Source organism: Hemiscyllium ocellatum, chromosome 7 (genome assembly GCF_020745735.1).
Source record: "Hemiscyllium ocellatum isolate sHemOce1 chromosome 7, sHemOce1.pat.X.cur, whole genome shotgun sequence".
In the NCBI taxonomy this organism is placed as follows: Eukaryota; Metazoa; Chordata; class Chondrichthyes; order Orectolobiformes; family Hemiscylliidae; genus Hemiscyllium; species Hemiscyllium ocellatum.
This window is the reverse complement of record NC_083407.1, coordinates 66172669-66194994: the sequence shown is the minus strand read 5'-3', so window position 1 is coordinate 66194994 and position 22326 is coordinate 66172669. Positions and strand designations below refer to the sequence as shown.

At 39.5% G+C, this 22326-nt stretch overlaps 1 protein-coding gene across 1 annotated transcript in view; it reads left to right on the top strand.

Annotated features, from left to right (window-relative positions):
* The window catches only part of dnah9l (dynein, axonemal, heavy polypeptide 9 like), a 429781-nt gene that overhangs the window by 86644 nt on the left and 320811 nt on the right, over window positions 1-22326 (top strand). Inside the window, exons 21-28 of the mRNA XM_060828114.1 lie at window positions 6615-6701; window positions 6804-6962; window positions 8234-8317; window positions 8399-8557; window positions 8669-8791; window positions 8878-9000; window positions 12615-12839; window positions 13798-13889. Coding sequence (XP_060684097.1) covers window positions 6615-6701; window positions 6804-6962; window positions 8234-8317; window positions 8399-8557; window positions 8669-8791; window positions 8878-9000; window positions 12615-12839; window positions 13798-13889 — 1052 coding nt within the window. The remainder of the gene's footprint in view (window positions 1-6614; window positions 6702-6803; window positions 6963-8233; window positions 8318-8398; window positions 8558-8668; window positions 8792-8877; window positions 9001-12614; window positions 12840-13797; window positions 13890-22326) is intronic.

The window sequence follows — 22326 nt, the reverse complement described above, 5'->3', positions numbered from 1 at the left end:
CAAAGGATCTTTCCATATCCATCAGAAATTCACCTGCACACACATCATTTACTGTATCAGCTGCACCCGATGTGGCCTCCTACACATTGGGGAGACAGGCCGCCTACTTGCGGAACGTTTCAGACAACAACTCTGGGACACCCGCACCAAACAACCCAACCGCCCCGTGGCTGAACACTTTAGCTCCCCCTCCCACTCCGCCAAGAACATGCAGGTCCTTGGCTTCCTCCATCACCAGACCATAGCAACACGACGCCTGGAGGAAGAGCGCCTCATCTTCTGTCTAGGAACCCTCCAACCACAAGGAATGAATGCAGATTTCTCCAGCTTTCTCATTTCCCCTCCCCCCAGCATTTCTCAGTTGCAACCCTCAGACTGAGCGCTGCCTTCTTGACCTGCAATCTTCCTTCTGGCCTCTCTGGCTCCACCCCCTCTCCAGCCTATTACCCTCACCTTACTCTCCTTCCACCTATCGTATTCCCCATGTCCCTCCTCCCTACCTTTTATCTTAGCCTGCTTGGCACACACTCCTCATTCCTGAAGAAGGGCTTATGCCCGAAACGTCGATTCTCCTGCTCTTTTGATGCTGCCTGAACTGCTGTGCTTTTCCAGCAACATATTTCTAAGCTCTGATCTCTAGCATCTGTAGTCCTCACTTTCTCCTAATGAATAATGTAAGCCAGGGAAAGAGAAGAGCTGATAATGGGGACCATAAGTAGGTGATGACAAGGCCTCGGTGTGGGGTTGGGCAAAGGAATGGAAGATGGTGTTCAGGACCTAAAATTATAAAATTTGATATTGAGTCCTGAATGGTCCCCAAGTGGCAAATGAGATGTTGTTCTTACAGCTTGTACTGACCCTTGCTAGAAGACTGTAGCAGGCCTAAGGCAGAAAACAGTCTCCTACTGGGTGTGTTTAAGTTGCTTGTTGGACATGTAACATAAGTCACATGGTTTGATGAATGTCTTAATGCGCACGCTCTCTCTCGCTCACTCGCTCGCGCTCTCTCTCTCTCTCTCTCACACACACTTACACACACACACACACACACACACACACACACACACACACACACACACGGCAGATTGATGTTATTAAGTGGCCAGTTATTACCCATTTAAGGCTCTCAATCTGCCTCTGGTGCTGTGCTGGGCAGTAAAAGATGGACTGAACGGGCAGGTTAATTTTATGAAAGTTTCATTGAAAGAGCATGGTGGTAGTGGTGGTGGGGGGGTTAGTGGGGGTAAGGGTTAACACTTTAGGAGGTGTCTTCTCCTCATCAGAGGCATCGCTGCCTATGATCATCCTTAACCCATCTTTCTACCATTGGATCTGGACTTCAAAATTTGGCCCAAACCCTATTTTGCATCTCTCCGTGATTCCATGAATCCTTCCTGTCCAAATCGCTAGAGTTGCCTATTGCCCCCATCCATATACACATCTTTCATGGGACTACTTGCAGTCCTAGAAGCATCCACTTCTCAGTTCTGCCACTGCTAGAGATGGCAGATTAGCCGTCAATTTTCAAGGGGGAGCGTCTCACTCCCCAAGGGGCTAAAGTCTGCCTCCACCTCATGGAGCCTAAATAAACGGTCTATAATTTTGGTCTGCAAATTTAGGAAAGGATATATTGGAATTGGAGGCAGTTCAAAAATGATTCCTGGGATGAAGGAGTTTACTTAACAAGAACAACTAAACAGGTTAGGTGTTTATTCATTAAAGTTGGGAAGAGAAGTGATCTTACTGAAACATAAAAGATTTTGAGGGTACTTGACAAGTAGATGTTGAGAAGATATTTCCATTAGTGGGGAAGTCTCAAACTAAGAATATAGTTACAGAATAAGGGAGCATTCATTTAAAGCTGAGATGCAATGAAACCTCATTTCTCAGAGAGTAGTGAATGTGAGGAACTTCGTTTCCAGATAGTTATGGAGGCTTGATATTTAAAGAGGAGGGAGGTATAATTTTGGAACATCATGGAGTTGAGGGCTGTGAGGAATGAGCATGAAAGAGGACATCAGCTATGACTTGTAGAATGACTTGAGAGAATGAATGACCTACTCTTGATCCTAGTTCTTAGCCTATATTCTTTCTTTCTTTCTCTGCTATTAGTCTGCCTCATTACTGAGACATTATGTCTCATAGTACAGTTTATCACCATTATAAATGAATTGTAGCAAGTTCCTCTTTAGATTAATGATAATGCTGCTGTTTTCCTTGAGAACTTGAAAGTGCTTATGAAGGAGCTCTTGTGGTGCAATTCTGGTATCACTACCTCTGAGATAGAAGGCCCAAGTTTCACAGGTCGCCAAATTGAATAAAAATATCTGAAATTACTTGCAGAGAGATTGTGAGTAGGAATGGGAATTAGACAATTGTGTTTTAATGTTTTAAGAAATGGCTCTGATGGTACTGTGTTAGTATCCCTCTCCTCTGACCCCAGGTTCAAGTTCTACCTGTTTCAAAGGTGTATCATATCATCTCTAGACTAGTTGATTAGGAAAAGCAGAGTGTCTTTGAAGCAATTTCTTTGTACTCCACTGGAGCATTGACCATTTTAATGTTAAGAAAACTGGCGGTTGAATCACTTTTCAACCATTTGGACAAGCATCCAGTTAGTTGAAAGTGATTTAGCAGGAGCTTTGTCTGAATGCTGTGGAACTGCTTGTTTGAAGGTCCTCCTTAAAACAAACAAATTTAGCTAGCAATAATAACAGCTAAGTAAAACAGAATAAAAGACTGAGACAAATTATATAGATCCTGAAAATTATCTTGAAATTAAATTAATTAGAAAGTAATGAATTTTCATTGGATGTTTTTATGTAACTGTTGAGATTTGGGATTAAAAGTGCTGTCAGTTCAATTAGTGTGAAATAAAAGGAGCAATTTATAATGGCATCTTCCAGATGAATTGACCTGGATCTCTCTTCAGGTCAACCTAAAGCATCCAGTGAAAGTTCCATGGAGAGTGCAAGAGGGCATGCCAGGAGCAGTACCAGGCATATCTTAAAATGAGGTGTCAACCTGGTGCAGCTACCAAACAGGACTACTTGCATGCCAAACAGCATAAGCAGCAAGTGATAAACACAGCTAAGCAATCTCACATGCAAAAAAATCAGACCTAAGCTCCGCAGCCCTGCTACATTCAGTCATTAATAGTTGTGGATGATTATATAACCTACTGGAGGAGGAGGGTCCACAAATATCCCCATTCTCAGTGATAGAAGAGCCCAACATTATCAGTGCAAAAGATATGGCTAAACGCAGCAATCTTCAGCTAGAATGCCAAATAGATAATCCATGTCAGCCTCCTCCAGTGGTCCCCGGCTTCAGAGATGACAATTCAATTCATTCTGTGTGATATCAAGAAATGATTGGTGGAACTAGATTTTACAAAGGCTCTGGGCCCTGATAACATTCCAGCAATAGCACCAAAGACTTGTGTTCCAGAAATTCCTGCTCCCCTAGCCATGTTGTTCCAGCATAGCTACAACCCTGGCATCTACCTGACAATGTGAAAGATTGCTCAGCTATCTGTACACAGAATGCAGGACAACTCCGACCCAGCCAATTACCATTCCATTGCCTACCTTCGATCAACAGTAAAGTGGTGGAAGGTGTCATCAACAGTGCTATCAAGCAGCATCTACTCACTAATAATCTGCTCAGTGATGCCCATTTTGGGTTCCACCAGGACTACTCAGCTCCTGACCTTATTACAGCCTTGGTTCAAATGTGAACAAACGAACTGAATTCTTGAAGTGAGCATGACAGCCCTTGGCATCAAGACCATATTTGACCAATTTATGGCATCAAGGAGCCCCAGAAAACCTGGAATGAATGAGAACCAGTGGCAAACATCTCCACTGGTTGGAGTCATACCTTGCATATAGTGAGACAGTCATTGGAGGTCAGTTATCTTAGCTTCAGGTCATTTATTTTAAATATTCACACTCAGATGAGAGTGTCTCTGGCTGGGACAGCATTTATTGCCCATTCCTAATTGCTCAGAGGGCAGTTAAGAGACCACCACATTACTGTGGGCCTGGAGTCACATGCAGGCCAGAGCAGGTAAGGATAACAGATTTCCTTCCCTAAAGGACATTAGTGAACTAGATGGATTTTTTTCTAACAATCAACAATGGGTTCATGGTCATCGTTGGACTCTTAATTCCAGATTTTTATTGAATTCAGATTTACCATCCATCATGGGGAGAGTTTGAATCCAGAACACCAGCTGAGTATTTGGATTATTAGTTTGGCGATAATATCACTAGGCCATTGCCTCCCCCTTATCTTGCAGGAGTTTATCAGAGTCGTGTCCTTGGCCCAACAGTCTTCAGCTACTACTTCACTGACTTTCCATGCATCATAAGATAGAAGTTGGATGTTCAAATGTTCAGCACCATTTGCAACTCCTCAAAACTGAAGCAGGCCATGCTGAAATACAAGATATAGACAATACCCAGACTTGGCAAGTAATATTTGTACCACACAAATGCTTGGCAATGATCATCTCCAATTTAGCCACCATCCTTGACATTAAATGGTATTACCATAATTGAATCCCCCCACTAACAATATTCTAGGGGTTGCCATTGATCAGAATCTCAACTGTACTTGCCACACAAACACAGTGGCTACAAGAGCAGGTCAGAGACTAAGAATACTGCAGTGAGTATCTCACCTCCTGATTTATCTAAGCCTTATCCACCATCAACAGGAGTGTAATGGAATACTCTCCATTTGAATGGGTAAATGCAGCTTCAATACCAGTTAAGAAGCTTGACTCCATTCAGGACAAAACAGCCTGCTTCATTGATACCACATTCACAAGCATCCACTCCCTTCACTACCGATGCACAGTAGCAGCAGTGTGTATTATCTGCAAGATGTACTGTAGAAATTTGCCAAAGATCCTTAGACAGCCCGTTCCAAGCCCATGACCACATCAATCTAGAAGGGCAAAGGAAGGAGCTACATGGGACTACCATTACCTCGTCCCCTTCCAAGCCACACACCATTGTTACTTAAACATATTGTCTTTTCTTCATTATCACTGGGTCAGAATCCTGAAATTCCCTCCCTAAAGGCATTATGAATCTACCAGCTGCAGTGGTTCAAGAAGCCAGCTTGCCGACACCTTCTCAAGAGCATTAAGGGACGGACAATAAATGCTGTCCAGCCAGTGACATCCATGTTCCACAAGAGAACAAATAAAATACATCCATAACACATTCAAAGGCATTCTCTTGGTTTTAAAAAACAGATAGCTTTGACTTTAATTGTAATTTGTCCTTGCTATGCATGAATTGGCAGTCATTTTTGATTATGTAATAATAAAAATAATTTATTTGCTCTTAAGAAATTCAGAATATTCTGTGGTTACTTAAAAGTTATTTAATGAAATCAATGTTTATTTACTCTAATATTTGGAAGTGGGAATTTATGAAAATAATAATTGATTAGTATTGTGAACAACAAGGGTGGGTAACCACTGGCCTGAGTTAGAAATTTGAGCACGTGCAATTGGATAAATACTTGGGTAGCCTTATTAGTATAAGATAAATATTAAATGGATTTTTAAAAAGTTACATGGAGGAAGAGACTGCTAGTCCAGGGTAGAAAAATACAAATGTCAAAAAATATTTGAGGAAGTTTGGGTGGTTGGAGGAAAAGCAGTGCCATCTTGTGTTGGGAGGATGAAAGGCAAATCTAATAATATACTTGCAGCATATTGCTATGTAGAACTTGGTGGAGGATCTATCTAATTGATACAAATAATATAGAGAGATAGATAATTGTAGATGTAATGTCTTGTTTTGTATTGTGAACTTATTTATTGAAAAAGTACATTGATTTCATAAAGAATAGAAATATATGTCACTATCACAAATCTCAAAGCTACATTCTCTTTCTACAGGTAAAACAAAAAACATGTGCTTTCTCTCAGTGGATATCAAGATAATCTGATTTACTGGTTCTGTTCTGCCCGAATAATTCTGGAAGTTAAATGTTACTTCTTTATGTAAAAACAGAGAATGCTGGAGAAGCTGAGTAATTCTGGCAGAGAGAAAAACAATTAGTGTTTTGAATCGGAAGACTTTTGAACCCGAAGGAGCCGGTTTTATATTTGACTTCCAGCATCTTCTTTTTCTTCAGTCATCTCCTTTACAATCTCCTCAACATGAAACTGTCAGCAGATGTCCTGCCAAATTCTCGTGTCAATGAGTCATTTACAACTGATGTTGACTGTTCCCTTTTTTTTTATCTTTCTCTGCAAGCAATAATGCTCACATTTTCTGTGTTGTGAGCAAGGGTCCACTGGACTCAAAACTTTAACACTGATTTCTCTCCACAGATGCTGCCAGACTTGCTGAGTTTTTCCAGCCTTTTCAGTTTTTGTGTCTGATTTCCAGCATCTGCAGTAGTTTTGGTTTTTATGCTTACATTTTCCCCTTGATTTAACAGTTTTGATTCGCCAAATCTGTGTTTTTGAAACTGAATTATGAACATCTTACGTGATAATTGTAGTGAAAGTAACATGTGGTTTAGTTTTTAAAAGGGATTGTGATGCTTTAAAGGCAATCTCAGCTGTTCTTTTGCTGTTTCAGGAAAATCAATGCAAATTCAGAGCACAGTTTAGGAATGAAGCGATTTTTAGGTTTAATACACGTGACCCATATACACTTCTAGACAAGGTGAGAGCACACATAGCATTTCAATTATATATACTGACATTTCTTTGTTAGTAGCAATTGTTACAGCCATCTTCCTGATGCAATCTGGTTTTCATGTTATAGACACATTGGCATATCATCCAGCTCGAAGCAGAAATGCACAATCTTCAAGAAACAGCTGAGCTATTTGAAGTGAATGTACCAGATTATAAGCAACTCAAACAGTGCCGTTCAGATATTATTCTGTTGAAGTCTGTGTGGGACATGGTATTTCTTGTTCAGGTAAGCTTGAATTGTTAACCGACAAAAATTAAGAAAAAGACCAAATATTTATAACTAAATAGTTTGCTAAATTATAGTATCCCTTACTTTACTTAGCTATATTTCTGGTACCAACTCATGGTTCTAACAATTACAGATGTCATACCATGTTCATGGTGCTGTGATAAAGCAGTTGACTGTGGCAAAACATATAGCTGTATCACAGACAATAAAAGGTCTGTCACCATGTTAATGTTAATGATAACTTGTTTAGATAGTTTTGATAACTGGAAAACCTCGGGTTGAATTTCGTGCAGTATGCCAAAGTGGGGTTTGGGGAATAATAGCCTGGGAATTGAAAGGGAGCAGATAGAAAGGATTCTTGATGCGAGGAATTGATGGCCAAATTTGTGAGCCAGTGGGAAGGCAGTGTACCAGCATGCACATGGTGAGATGCTGAATTAGATAATTTAAAAACCTATTAAAAATACTTTGCAAGCTGATGAAGGTTAAACGTGCCTCTGGTTACTGAATGCGTGGTGAATGGAGATCCCAGGCTCTCTTATCCCCAACAAGAGAAAGCTGGTACTGCTGAAATGCAATTGTGGAAGATCAACCATTTGGCAATTGTGTTGTGCAGGAGGACTGAAGAGGTCTGCAAACTTGCAGTTTGAGGGACATTGATCAGATCAAAGGGCCTGGTGAAATGTCACTGGGGCATTGATTAGATGTGATCAGCCAGTGACATGTTTTGTCAGCTTAACCTCCATTACAGCACAGCCTGTTTGACATTAGATCTTGGGTTGTATGAAAGTTACGAAAGCATATAAATGATTCATAAATGGCAGTGATTAGTATCATGGAATATAACCACTCATCACTGTTTTATACTGAATAACATTACAACATTCTGGTACACAAGAAAACTAGTGTTGTTCTCCTCTGAAATTGATTACATGCTTTATTTCATGGCATTCACTGTATTGGTTATGAGTGGAGCATCTGCAAAGGAAGCTTCTGCATGTACCAGAGACAACATTGCCAACTGGAGCAGCAAAAGGGCCTGTACCCATCATGTAATTGGAGGCACCCTCACTTCACTGTCCTGAATTGACCAGCTGCTGTGGAACTTCTCAGCCATTCCCTTCACTCAGTTGTGAATTCTACTAACTTCTGGGGCTGCCAGTTTCCTGAAGTAAAGTCTGCCTGTTGTGTATGACAGTTGTTCTCAAATCTTTTGCCATTTGCCTTGATTCATAAAGTAATTTTTTAAAAAAATGTTTTTGTTCTAGACTAGCATTGATGATTGGACCAAAACGCAGTGGAAACAAATAAATGTTGAACAAATGGATATGGAACTGCGAAGGTTCACGAAGGTACAAACGATCTGAATATAAACTGATGGTTTAGAATGTACAGGATGCTATATTTTAAAACCACTCCACTTTTCCTGGTAGGTGATGAAAACACTTGATAAGGAGGTTCGACTTTGGGATGTCTTTGCTGGATTGGCATCTATGGTGAAAAATATGCTGACTTCGCTTCGGGCTGTTACTGAGTTACAGAACCCTGCAGTCAGAATGAGGCACTGGCAGGAATTAATGAATGCAACTGGGGCAAGTCACCAGATATTTTACTGTCTGTGTAATGTTGATTTATATTTGTTTGTAAAAGGAGGCTTAGTTTTTATTTCTTCAGCAATTGGAATCTCTATTTTATTCTGACAGGTTGGCTTTGTTATGGATGCAGACACTACCCTAGGGGACTTGTTAGCTCTGCAGCTATATAGGGTAGAAGAGGAAGTCAAAAACATAGTGGACAAAGCAGTAAAGGAAATGGCAATAGAAAAGGTACAAAATCTTCTTTTGCTTTTTGATCAAAACTCTTTGACAGTAATATATATGCTAAAAGGTGGACAAAACTCGATGTTTTTCAGGTGCTGACAGAGATTAGTCAAACATGGAGTGTAATGGAATTTTCATATGAAACACACCATAGTACAGGAACTCCATTACTCAAATCTGATGAAAATCTGATTGAAACACTGGAAGATAATCAGGTGATGATTTTCAGTTGACTTGTCAAGAAAAAAAATTAGACATTGATTTGTTCCTTCAATGTTATATATAAATTTTAAATCATTGTAATCACATATTTGAGGCAGATTTTGAATGCTTCCCAAGACCTGATTAAAAGCTTCAAAGCAACTTTTATATGGGACTTTATAGGTAATGTGTCTACCAGCATATTCTAGTTAAAATAATCTTTCTCATATTTAAACCAAATTCTCCTTATTCTGTTGATCTTGAGTTCTTTTATGATTATATTCATCATTGAACCTCATACAGCGAGATGAATTTTTGTACATTTTTGTAACAGTCATGTATCTTATGACGGTTTGTAAGATGAAAACCTATTCCGGAATTCAATTGATTTATTGTTCAAGGCAGGTAAAGAGGTTTATTAAGAAAAAAGAAATTGGATATTAAAAAGTTGGCTGATGTGAAGAAAGTAATTATATTGTAGGCTCCAGGCAATAAACATTCAATGCTTTCAATTATTTGATGTAAAGGTGAATTTATGCTGCTGCATTTTTGTTGGTAAATTCTTTATATGGCCACTGGCACCAACTGATGTTATACATGTTGTTGTGATTATTGCAAGGTCTGAAGCATTTAAAAAAAGATGATTTTAAAAAAATACATTAAAGTAGTCAGACTTTCTCTGTTTCAAAGCTTGTTTCTTCCAGTATGTTAAATTACTAGTACTTTCAATTGATAGCCTGCTGAGAACTTCTTTGCAGATGAAGTATTTTTGCGATGTGCTATTCTCTTGATATAGCATAAGAAATTTAATGAACTGTTAGGTTACGGCTTACAAATATATGGAAGTTCTTTTGTGGAGGAGCTAAACTAATGAGGATAATCCAATAGATCTTGTTTACTTGATTTTCAAAAGATATTTGACAAATTTCTCATTGATCATAAGGAGTAGTTATCAGTTTAGATTGACTGACTAACAATTCGCTGGGCAGCAGAAAATGTTAAATATAAAATGGTCTGAAGGGAAAAAGTCAACAGTGATGTTTTCTAGGAATCTAGCCTACTTCCTTGCTATCTGCAGTGTTGGTGAATCATGTGAAAAGGGGATTTTTGTTGTAATTTTGGAATTGCCATTAACTCAGATTTGTAGGCAATTAAGAATGAATAATTAACATAAGAAATATAAAAAGGAGCTTAGGTTTCTTCAGAAAGACTTGGACCAATTATGTTGATGAAATGGCATATGAGAGATGGATTATGATGTGAATAAATAGAGGGTAATGAATATTTAAAATGAAGATATAGATACAATTGAACAAATTCAAAGAAAATTGTCAAGATGATGTCAAGCTTTAAGAGATTAAATCGTGAAGAGATTTGAATGACAACATTTATTTATTGTAAGAAAATAGAACTTGGAAATATGGTGGAGATACTGATGGCTGTAGATGAAATGGAATTAAAGAGTCCAAAGTGAACCTTGTTAAAGACTGGTTCTGCAATCACTGATACAGCTGAACAGGTAATGACCTCCATGAGAACCGGGTGAGATTTAATCAGATTTATTTTGATAGGTTCTGATGTGGATACTACTGAACAATTTACCTTTTCCAAACCACATCTAGATGGACTTTCCAAAGGTGTGCACTCTCCTGGATACCAGCCTTTGAGTTTTCTTACTCAAATCAAGCTGTCATGAGTCTACAAACAGGCAGCAACTATAATGGTACACTGGCCCAGATCCTGAAGAACATTTTAGCCCAGGTTTGGCTATGTTTTGGGGCTTTGCTGTGGGCTTACCTAGGTTCCCTGTCCTTAGGATATGCCTTGCATGAGAATCTGCGATTACCTACCCTCAAGTGGTGTTTCCCAAGCTCAGTCAGACAAATGAGGGTTTCCACTTCTGCTGGGATACCCTATAGTTCATGTGTTGTACTTGCCACATTTTCTAATGACAGAGCCAGTTGTAGTGCCTGTTTGAAGTCTGATTCAGCTTCAGCTATTAAGAGCTTTTGCATGATCATGTCATTAATCACACTCTTGTCACCACTGAAATAGCTACACAGAAGCTGGTACCCTATCACTAAGTCACCCTTTATTTACATGTGCAAGTACATGGACTCTGACTAGCTAGCTCAGAAATGGTCCCTGAAATGAGAAGACTCTCCAGATCACCTGTTTATATCTGTCAGCCAGGGTTCCCTGATTGGGGCTGTTAATCTGAGCCAGTCTGAGCTCATACTCAGTGCAATCCACCTGGTCAACCTCATTCCAATCACTACAGGGATATGGACAGATTAAGTGAGTGGGCAAAATTTGGTTGATTAAAATATAATGTGGGAAATGTGAGGCTATTCACTTTGGGAGAAAGAGCAGAGGAACTGAATGTTACTTAGATGGAGAAACACTGTAGAAAGCTATGAATCACAAAAAAGCTAGCATCCAAGTCCAGCAGGTATTAGGAAAGGCAAATGAAATGTTGGTCATTATTTCAAAAGAGAATGGAGTATAAAAGTAGGGAGGTTTCTGCTAAAACAATACAAGGCTCTAGTCAGACCACAGCTGGAATACCATGAACAATTTTGAGCCCCTTAACTAATAAAAGATATACTGGCATTTGAGGCAGTGCTGAGAAGGTTCACTCAGCTGATACCAGCTGATGTCTTCTGAGGAAAGGTTGAGCTTGTGGTTGTGCCTATACTTGTTGGAATTTAGAAGAATGAGAGATGATCTACTGAAACATATAACTTTTTTTTAGGAGTCTTTACAAGGTAGAAGCAGAAAGTTTGTTTCTCTTTGTGGAAGAGTCAAGGACAAGAGTCATAATCTTAGAGTAAAGGATCACCCATTTAAGACCAAGGTGAGGAGGAATTTCTTCTCTCTGAGGTTTGTGGATCTGTGGAATTCTTTACTAGCAGTGGCAGGAAAGTGGAACTGAGGGTTGTCAGATCAGCCATGGTATCATTGAATGGCAGAGCAGCCTTGATGGCTTGAATGGTCTACTTCTGTTCTTACATCTTATAGATCCTTGCTAGAGAAATCATGAGAGTGAAAACTATAGAAGAATATACAAATAGGATTGATGGATTAAGGAATAAGGAGACTCATCTGAGGCATAAATGTCAACATCAGCCACTTGGGCTGAACCAGATATTTCTGTGCTGAGAATTCTATGATTTTTCTATTGGTGAGTTTAGTCAGTTTGAATTTAATGGGAATGTGAGATTGCAAATATAATTATATAAAAGAATGGATTCTCTTCCCACCACAGTAAATTACAAAATGTCTAAATATATCAAAAGTAAGCATAACTTTCAGTTTTATTAGTATAATCAAAACTGCTTGCTCAGCCAATGAAAGTGTATACTTTTAAATGCAGTGACAAGTCTGGATGGTGTCGTTCAATGACAGCTTTAGCCATAGTAAAGTGATAATTTGTAATGTGGCACCAATATTGTAGCATTTTTTTTCAAAACAGCTTTTAAAGACCATTACAATTCTTTTTAACCATGAAGACATGCTGAAGGTATTAATTGAATTATTCTTAATGCACTCATGTACCTGTTTACCCTGGCATCTTGTTAGTTAAAGCAAAAATTCTGACTATTGTATTCCATGTTGGGTTTTTCAGGTTCAACTGCAAAACATTTTGATGAGCAAGTATGTGGAATATTTCTTTGTGGGTGTCTGTAGTTGGCAAAAGAAACTAATGGTTACTGATTTGGTCATCTCTATGTGGATGGAAGTGCAACAAACATGGGCTTACTTGCAGAGTATTTTTACTGGTTCTGAAGATATTAGGAATCAACTTTCTGAAGATGCTAAACGATTTGACGAGATTGACTTGAACTTCAAGGTACTTTGAAATCTGGCCTACTGATAAACTAACTTAGTTTTAATAGCTCTCTGTATACTATGTTTCATAGGGTTAAGTTTTGGAAGCCAACTCATGAGGGAAATGTTGGTGGGCAGATCTATAAATTTATGGTGCCATGCTATTGGTGGCTTATTTCCCCTGCACCCGACATCATCATTGCACCTACCCATCCTTTCACTCTTATTTCACAAAGAGCAGGTAAGGTGTTGTATGGGTCACTTGCCTTTTGTCAAGTTGAACCCAAATAGTTAACCAATGCCCAATTAAAGATCTCAGGCCACACCTGCTCTTAAATAGTATATAATGGAAAAAGTCTGCTCCCAACACGCAGACTGGTAGCTTTCAACCTGTGACTTGCTGGTCAGTGAAAGGCTGGATATCTCTTGTTTGTCCCTCCTGTAACAACCAGCAGCCTCCTCCCACAGTTTGCCACTCCACCTCCACCCGCCATAGTACTCTCCAACACCCTAGTTGTATTACTGAATGGCACTTCCTTGACCTACCTGCACTACCAGCAATGTGTGGTACTGCCAGTGTTCAGAGTTGCCAACCTCTAATTGGCTTGCAGTCCTATGTAATGGGACATGCTTCTGGAGCTGGGTCAAAGCCTAAGTCACGAGAAGTAAAAGGCTTTCCTTTGACAAATTAAAGCAGGTTGAACTAACTGAAGGTGAGCTCACCTCAAGTTATTTCCAGGGATGTAGAGTGCACTTTCTGCACTTGCTGTTTCTCACAAAGACGATCAAGATAGTCATTCTGTTTTCTTTTTTTTTAAAATGATCATTTTTATTTTGTAAAAAACAATTAAAGAAAGTATGCATATATAGAGATGACTTTTGAAATGCTACAATTGAAACAAATTAATCAATTCTTAAAGAATAACAGAAAAAGATATTAATTTGTATAGATATTGAAATTACTTCTTTTTCCATTTTAGGAATTAATGGCTATGATTGTTAAAACAAATAATGTAATTGAGACAACAAACAGCCCGGGATTCCTGGAAAAATTAGAAGTCCTTCAACAAAGGTAACAATGGCAAAACATTTTACTAATCCCTTTCCATCTATATTAAATCATTTTTCTGTCAGTTTTTTGATAATTGCATAATTTCTAACTGACTTTCTGCAATGGTGCTCTCATTCAAAATCTTGTTTCTGTCCACATGACATGGCTTCCTGCTGTTGTGCTGTGATCATGTACATGAATCATAAAAAGCTAACATCCAGGTTCAGTGAGTAATCGGGAAGACAAGTAGACTTTTAGCCTTTATTTCAAATGAAATGGAGTACAAAAATAGGGAAGCCTCTCTAAAAGTATACAAGGAGTACTAGTTAAACCACATCTAAAAATCTGTAATCAGCTTTCGTCCTCTTCTTTAATGAAAGGTATACTGGCATCGAAGGCAGTCCAGAGAAGGTTGATTGCATGTATGGAGGAACTGTCTTATGAGGGAAGGTTAGATAGGTTGATCCTGTACTCATTGGAGTTTGGGAGATAAAGAGGTGATTTCATTAAAATATACGAGATGCTTAGTGGATTTGACAAGGCAGACATGGAGAGGTTGTTTCCCCTTGTGCAAGAGTCTAGGTCCAGAGGGCATATCTCAGAGTAAAGGGTCACCTGTTTAAAACAGAGATGAGGAGAAATCTTTTTTCCTTTGAGAGTCCGTGGAATTCATTGTTTCAAAGGGCTGTCAAGGCTGAGTTATTAAGTATATTAAGATCAAGATAGGCAGATTTTAATCATTAATTAAATTGAGGGTCAAGGGTAAAAGACAGGAAAGTGGAATTGCATTATCGGTTCAGTCATGATCTCAATGAACAGTGGGACAGACTTGGTGGGCTGAATGACCGAGTTTACCTTGTATGTTGTATGGTCTTTTATGGCCTAATTTGACAACTGGGTTCCTACAGGTAATTTAAACCGATTTCTTTCCCACTTATCATTGTTTCTTTCAGTTGCAGGAAAACTTTCTGAGAGCATTTTGGGAAATAGTTAATCAGTGCCTATAGTGTTTAAATTGTACTTATAGATAATGAATTCCAAAAGCATTTTCCATTATAAATTGGAAGATAGTAATTCATCATGGTGATGAATAGAGTGATGACAGAAAGCACGTCTCCTTCCAGGTGAAGCAGTGATTTACTTGCACTTCAATTTATTATACTCTATTCCCTGTTCACATTGTGGTTTTCTCCAAATTGAGAAAATTGGGTTACTCCTTTGCAGACCATCACTGCTGAGTCCAAATACCTGACCCCAAGCATGGAGCCTGCTGATTTATTTCACAGATTTCTATTCCCGGCCTGCTGCAGTGTTTCCGTAAAACTCAACATAAGGGCAATGAATAATGCCTCATCTTCCAATTAGACACTTCTCCAGCCTTCTGGGCTCAATCTTGAGCTCAACAGTTTTAGAGTCTGAACTCCTGCATTTATTTTGATTTTTGTTTTGTTGTATGCCTGTCTTAATCTTCATTTTCATATTTTGGATAGAACTTGGTCATTATTCTGCAATTCATATTCATTCTGGAAAAGTGATTTGTCTGTTTAACTACAGTCATTTTCACTCCTTTCACCATTTTTACTGTGACTTTGTGGTAATTTAATCTGTCCTTCCTGTACCCTTTCCCAGAACTTACCATTTTTTCATTTCTTTCCACCCTGTTGACTACAGATAATACTGAGTTTTGAGAAGATTTTTAGCTCAGTTTGAAGTTCTGGATGTAGGTTTGCTAGCTGAGCTGGAAGGTTTGTTTTCAGATGTCTTGTCACCATACTTGGTAACATCATCAGTGAGCCTCTGGATGAAGCACTGGTGGTATAGCTCACTTGCTATTTATGTGTTTAGGTTTTCTTGGGTTGGTGATGTCATTTCTTTTGGTGACACAGTTTCCTGTCCTTTTTCTCAGGAGGTGGTAAATGGGGTCAAAGTCAATGTGTTTGTTGATAGAGTTCCAGTTGAAATGCCATGCTTCTAGAAATTCTTGTGCATGTCACTGTTTGGCTTGTTCTAGGATGGATGTGTTGTCCAGTCGAAGTGGTAAGGATACTAGTGAGAGTGGGTCATGTCTTTTTGTGGCTAATTGATGTTCATGTATCCTGGTGGCTAGTTTTCTGCCTGTTTGTCCAATGTAGTGTTTGTTATAGTTCTTACAAGGTATTTTGTAAATTATGTTAGTTTGCTTGTTGTCTGTATAGGGTCTTTCAAGTTCATTAGCTGCTGTTTTAGTATATTGGTGGTTTTGTGGGCTACCATGATGCCAAGAGGTCTGAGCAGTCTGGCAGTCATTTTCAAAATGTCTTTGATGTGGGAGAGAGTGGCTAGGGTACTCAATAGGTACCTAATGAACACAGACTGCTGATTTCTCAGCAACAAACCCCAACAAGCAGACAAAAGCTATTCAGAAACCCTAGCCACTCTCCCCTACATCAAAGACATTTAAAAAACGATTGCCAGATCACCAACCCAAGGAAACCTAAACACATAAATAGAAAGCGGGACATACCATCAGAGCTTTATCAGGAGGCTCACTTGTATGGTGATGAAATGTCTGAAAATGAACCTTCCAACTCACAAAGCAAATCTACATTCAGGCCGACAGATAATCCATCACATTTCCAGCCTCCTTCTGTTCAGAGGAATAGCCATCTGGATTCAAAATAATAACTCTTTTTCTGTCTTCGCAAATGTTAGTAGACATGCTGTTTTGTGGCACTTCCTGTTTTTAATGACAGAATGTAACAACTTATGGAATATGAATATGGCACTTTGTGGACCAAATGTTTGAATTCTTTCTCCCAACTTATACCATCTTCTTTTTCCATAAATAGATAAATGTTTTATCTTCAATTACCCTGTTGGATATCTGGTCGGCATGGACAGGTTGGGCTGAAGGGTCTGTTTCCATGCTGTACATCTCTATGAATCTATGAGCAGAATTTTATGAGCCCTCATAAGTGGGTTTACAGGTGGGGTGAGATGTGTTTAAAATTCTGGGACAAACATTCCTGTTGCACTCCATATGAGCAATCAATTTGGAGTCATGCAACATGGAGGCAGACTTTTCGGTCATCTAGTACACACTGACCATGTTTCCAAATTAAACTAGTCCCATCTGCTTGCATTTGATCCATATCCCTCCAAACCTTTCCTGTTAATGTACTTATCCAAATATCTTTTAAGTGTTGTAACTGTACCTACAGCTGCCACTTCCCCTGGCAGTTCATTCCGCACACTAGCCACACTGTATGTTAAAAGGTTGTCCATCATATTCTTTTTAAATCTTTCTCCTCTCACCTTAAAAATATGGCCCTAGTTTTGAACTGCCCCACCTTAGGGAAAGACATATACTATTCAACTTATCTATGCCTCTCATGATTTTATAAACCTCTATAAAGGTCCCTCCCTCTTACTGTGTGCCTGCACATTCTTCCTTTTCAGATAACAGCCTGATTCTCATTTTGAATGCTTCAACTGAATTGCCTCCATCACACTGTCCACCAATACATTCCAGAACTTAATCAGTCGCTGCATGAAAAAGTAATTTCCTTACTTTCCTTTTGCTTCTTTTGCAATTACATTAAATTTGTGCCCATTTGTTCTTGATCTCTTCACAAGTGAAGAGGTTGCTCCCTGTCTTCTCTGTCCAGACCCCTCATGACTTTGAATGTCTCCATCAAATTTCCTCTCAGCCTTAATTTTCCAAAGTTAAAAAACACATGACACCAGGTTACAATGCAACAGGTTTATTTGAAAGCACAGCTTTCAGAGCACTGCTGATGAAGCAGCAGTGTTCCAAAAACTTGTACTTTCAAATGAACCTGTTGGACTATAATATGATGTTGTGTGATTTTTAACTTTGTCCACACCAGTCCAACACCAGCACCTCCACTTCATTTCACAAGAGAAACAGTCATAGAGTCATAGTATCATAGAGATGTACAGCACGGAAACAGACCCTTCAGTCCAACTTGTTCATGCTGACCAGATATCCCAACCTCATCTAGTCCCACTTGCCAGCACCCAGCTCATATCCTTCTAAATCCTTCATATTCATATATCCTTGTAAATATTGCAGTTGTAGCCTCCACCACTTCCTCTGCAGCTCATTCCATACACGTAACAACCTTTGTGTGAAAAGGTTGCCCCTTAGGTTTCTTTTATATCTTTCCCCTCTCACCATAAACCTGTGCCCTCTAGTTCTGGACTCCCCCACCTGGGGGAAAAAAACTTTGTCTATTTATTCTGTCCATGCCCTTCATGATATTATAAACTTCGGTAGGGTGTTCCTCAGCCTCTGATGCTCCAGGGAAAACAGCCCCAGCCTATTTAATCTCTCCCATAGCTCAAATGCTCCAACCCTGGCAACATCTTTGTAAATTTTTTCTGAATCCTTTTAAGTTTCACCTTACCATTAAGTGTAAAAGTCCTGCTCTGTTTTCCTTTCTCAAAATGCAGTACCTTGCATTTATCTAAATTAAACTCCATCTGCCTCTCCTCAGCCCATTGGTCCATCTGATCAAGATCCTGTTCTAATCTGAGATAACCTTCTTTGCTGTCTACTACACCTCCAATTTTGGTGTCATCTGTAAACTTACTAACTATATCTCCTACGTTCACATCCAAATCATTTATATAGATGATGAAAAGCAGTGGGCACAGCACAAATCCTTGTGGTACTCCACTGGTCACAGGCCTCCAGTCTGAAAAACAACCCTTCATGACCACCCTGTCTGCTACTTTCATGCCAGTTCTGTATCCAAATAGCTGGTTCTCCCTGTATTCCATGAGATCTGACCTTGCTAACCAGTCTCCCATGGGGAATCTTGTTGAATGCCTTACTGAAGTCTATATAGATCACGTCTACCGCTCTGCCCTCATCAATCCTTTTTGTAACTGCTTCAAAAAACTCAATCAAGTTTGTGAGACATGATTTCCCACGCACAAAGCCATGTTGACCATCTCTAATCAATCCTTGCCTTTCGAAAGATATGTAATCCTGTCCCTCAGGATTCCCTCCAACAATTTGCCTACCACCGATGTCAGGCTCACCGGTCTATAGTTCCCCTATAGTCCTCCAATCTATCTCTATAGCTGAAATTATTCTTCCTGGAACTATTCTCATGATTTTTTTATGCATTGTCTCCCATGATGATGCTGAATCTTTCATTAATTTTGTTAAGTCCAAATTATGTTTTTTAAAGGGTTTTGCTGCGAGGCCTAGCGAGTTCTCTTGCACCTCCAGCATCTGTCTGTGTTGAGTTTGCACATTCTCCCCCTGTCTGCGTGGGTTTCCTCCGAGTGCTCCGGTTTCCTCCCACAGTCCAAAAATGTGCACGATAGGTGAATTGGCCATGCTAAGTTGCCTGTAGTATTAGCTGAAGGGGTAAATGTAGGGGAATGCATATGGGTGGATTGCTCTTCAGAGGGTCGGTGTGGACTTGTTGGGCCAAAGGGCCTGTTTCCATACTGTAAGTAATCCAGTCTAATCTAATCTGAACGACTTTACCAAACATGTCATTATTTACCTACTGAGAGCTCCCTGACTGAATGCCTGCCCATTGCTAATCACCAGGACTGATTTGTCCATGACTTAATATACTGGGACCCCCTGATTTACAGATGCTTCTGAGGATTTTGGTGCAGACTACCCCATTCAGACAAAGTCATGGCTGTCTGTGTGCTATACATGCAGTCAGCTTGGCATGTTAGCTGCTGGCTCAATGGTGCAGGTGAGAGATTGATGTAGCACACTTCTGTGCAGCATGATATGCACCCTTAAATTGAAGACTGTTTAGCAGCAAGACAAGCTGGCTGTGTTTATAAACGAGCTAAGAGGCATAGCAAGGCATGACAAGACATGGATGCTTGAATATGTGTACGGAGTGAGCACTAAGAGAGCAAGTGAGCATCTCTGAGATGTAGTCTTGTTCCATATGCAAGCAAGGTGCCAGGCCCTATGTGCAAAGAATCTCTACAGCAGCCTTTCAAAACAAGTTGATAGTTACGCCTTGTCCTTCAAGTTTGTGTTCAGAGAGCACACTGCTTATTCAAGGAAGAAGTGTTTGGATAGTCACAATGGGTTGGTAGATGCTAGTTGCCAGTGTCCATGGATGAGAGGTGAATTTGCCTGGTACCATTTGGTCATACCCACGTTGTGGTTTGATTGCAGGCAAAATGCATAATTGGAGTAAGTGGTAAGCTGAATCCACCAGGTACCAATGCTGGTTTCTTTGTCAGGTTTTCCTGACATCCAGATTGTTTGGCAAGGTTGGTAAATTGGAAGCTGAATACTAATGGGTGAGTGGTGCTTTTATCAAGGCGTTTAACAAGTGTTAATCCTTACCAATTGGCCTGTCACTGATGCGTGCCAAAAATATCACCATGCTGTTGTGCAAAGCATAAAAGGTAGCACAAGATGATCTCAACGTTGAAATGTGCCTCCATAGACACCTCGTCTAATTCTGCCACATGTCTTTCCATAGCCCATGCCAGTCAGATTCTACTCATGGAGTCATAGAAATGTCCAGCATGGAAACAGACCCTTCGGTCCAACCCATCCATGCCAACCAGATATCCCAACCCAATCTGCCAGCACCTGGCCATATCCCTACAAACCCTTCCTATTCGTATACCCATCCAAATGCTTCTTAAATGTTGCAATTGTACCAGCCTCCACCACATCCACTGGCACCTCATTCAATGCATGTACCACTCTCTGTGTGAAAAAGTTGCCCCTTAGGTCTCTTTTATATCTTTCCCCTCTCACCCTAAACCTATGCCCTCTAGTTCTGGACTCCCCGACCCCAGGGAAAAGACTTTGTCTATTTACCCTATCCATGCCCCTCATAATTTTGTAAATCTCTATAAGGTCACCCCTCAGCCTCCAACGCTCCAAGGAAAACAGCCCCAGCCTATTCAGCCTCTCCCTGTAGCTCAAATCCTCCAACCCTGGCAACATCCTTGTAAATCTTTTCTGAACCCTTTCAAGTTCCACAACATCTTTCCAATAGGAAGGAGACAAGAATTGCAGGCAATATTCCAACAGTGGCCTAACCAATGTCCTGTACAAGCCGCAACATGACCTCCCAACTCCTGTACTCAATACTCTGACCAATAAAGCATACCAAACGCTGCCTTCACTATCCTATCTACCTGCTACTCCACTTTGAAGGAGCTATGAACCTGCACTCCAAGGTCTCTTTGTTCAGCAACACTCCCTAGGACCTTATCATTAAGTGTATAAGTCCTGCTAAGATTTGCTTTCCCAAAATGCAGCCCCTTGCATTTATCTGAAATTACTTTCTCCCTAACTCTACTAATTAAATTATTATTCCTTATTCTGATGTTATCTCACACAGTACTCTGTGAAACTTGGTATTCATCACTAATATTATCTCTTGATTCTGACACCACTTTCATGTTAATTTAACACCCTCTAATTGCGCTAGCAAAACACCCTATGAGGAATTTACAGCATTCTTATACAAGAATTACAGTCTTTACAGAATCCACTTTCCCCAAAATTGGTGCCAGTGCACATGAACTAGAATTCTCTTCTCCCACACCAGCTTCCGAGACATTTAATTATCTCTCTTCTCTGATCTTCCCTCTGTCAATTAGTATATGGCTCATGTAATCATGCAGAGATTATGACCTTTGAGTTCTTCTACTTAACAGAATTAGTGATACTTGACACTTCACTAGAACTTACAAAACTAATAATAAATATGGAGCTAAGACACTTCACTAGAACTTACAAAAATAATAATAAATATGGAGCTAAAGACCCTGTACATGAATGTATGTTACACTCAAAACAAAGCAGATGAACTGAAATCACAAATATAAATAAATAAGGATGATCTAGTAGCCTGAATCTTTAAGGATATAGGACATTTAGAAATGACAGGAAACTTGGAAAAGCTGGCGGTGTGGTTCTCTTTGTTAATGATGGTATTGGAATAATAGATAGGGATAACTTAAATTCAGGGAACCAAGAAGTTGAAACAGTTTGGGTAGAGACATGAAATGATGAAGGCAGGAAGTCACTACTGGAAGTGGGATACAAACCCGCAAGCAGTAACCATATAGTAGGGTGGTGTATACAGGAAGGAATAATGATATCTTGTCAGAAAGGCATGTTGATAATCATGTAAGATTGTAATGTACATATTAATATGGCTCTATGGAACACCTATGATTCTACACCACATGTACAGGAGTCAGTTAAGAATGATGACCTGCTCAAGTGAGACTTTAACCTTCAGCTTAATATTTGCTGAGATCACAATCAAGGAATTGGCTGTGGGCAGAACTTAAATCCACTAATTTAAATATGGTATCAGAGGTTAGATTATTTGAGAGAAGTTGTTTTTGTTTTATTTTGTTTAGGGCAATGAAATTGTTTAATTCGTGTTTAGTAATTTAATCTATTTTTAAAGGTGGTGAAACCAAATCT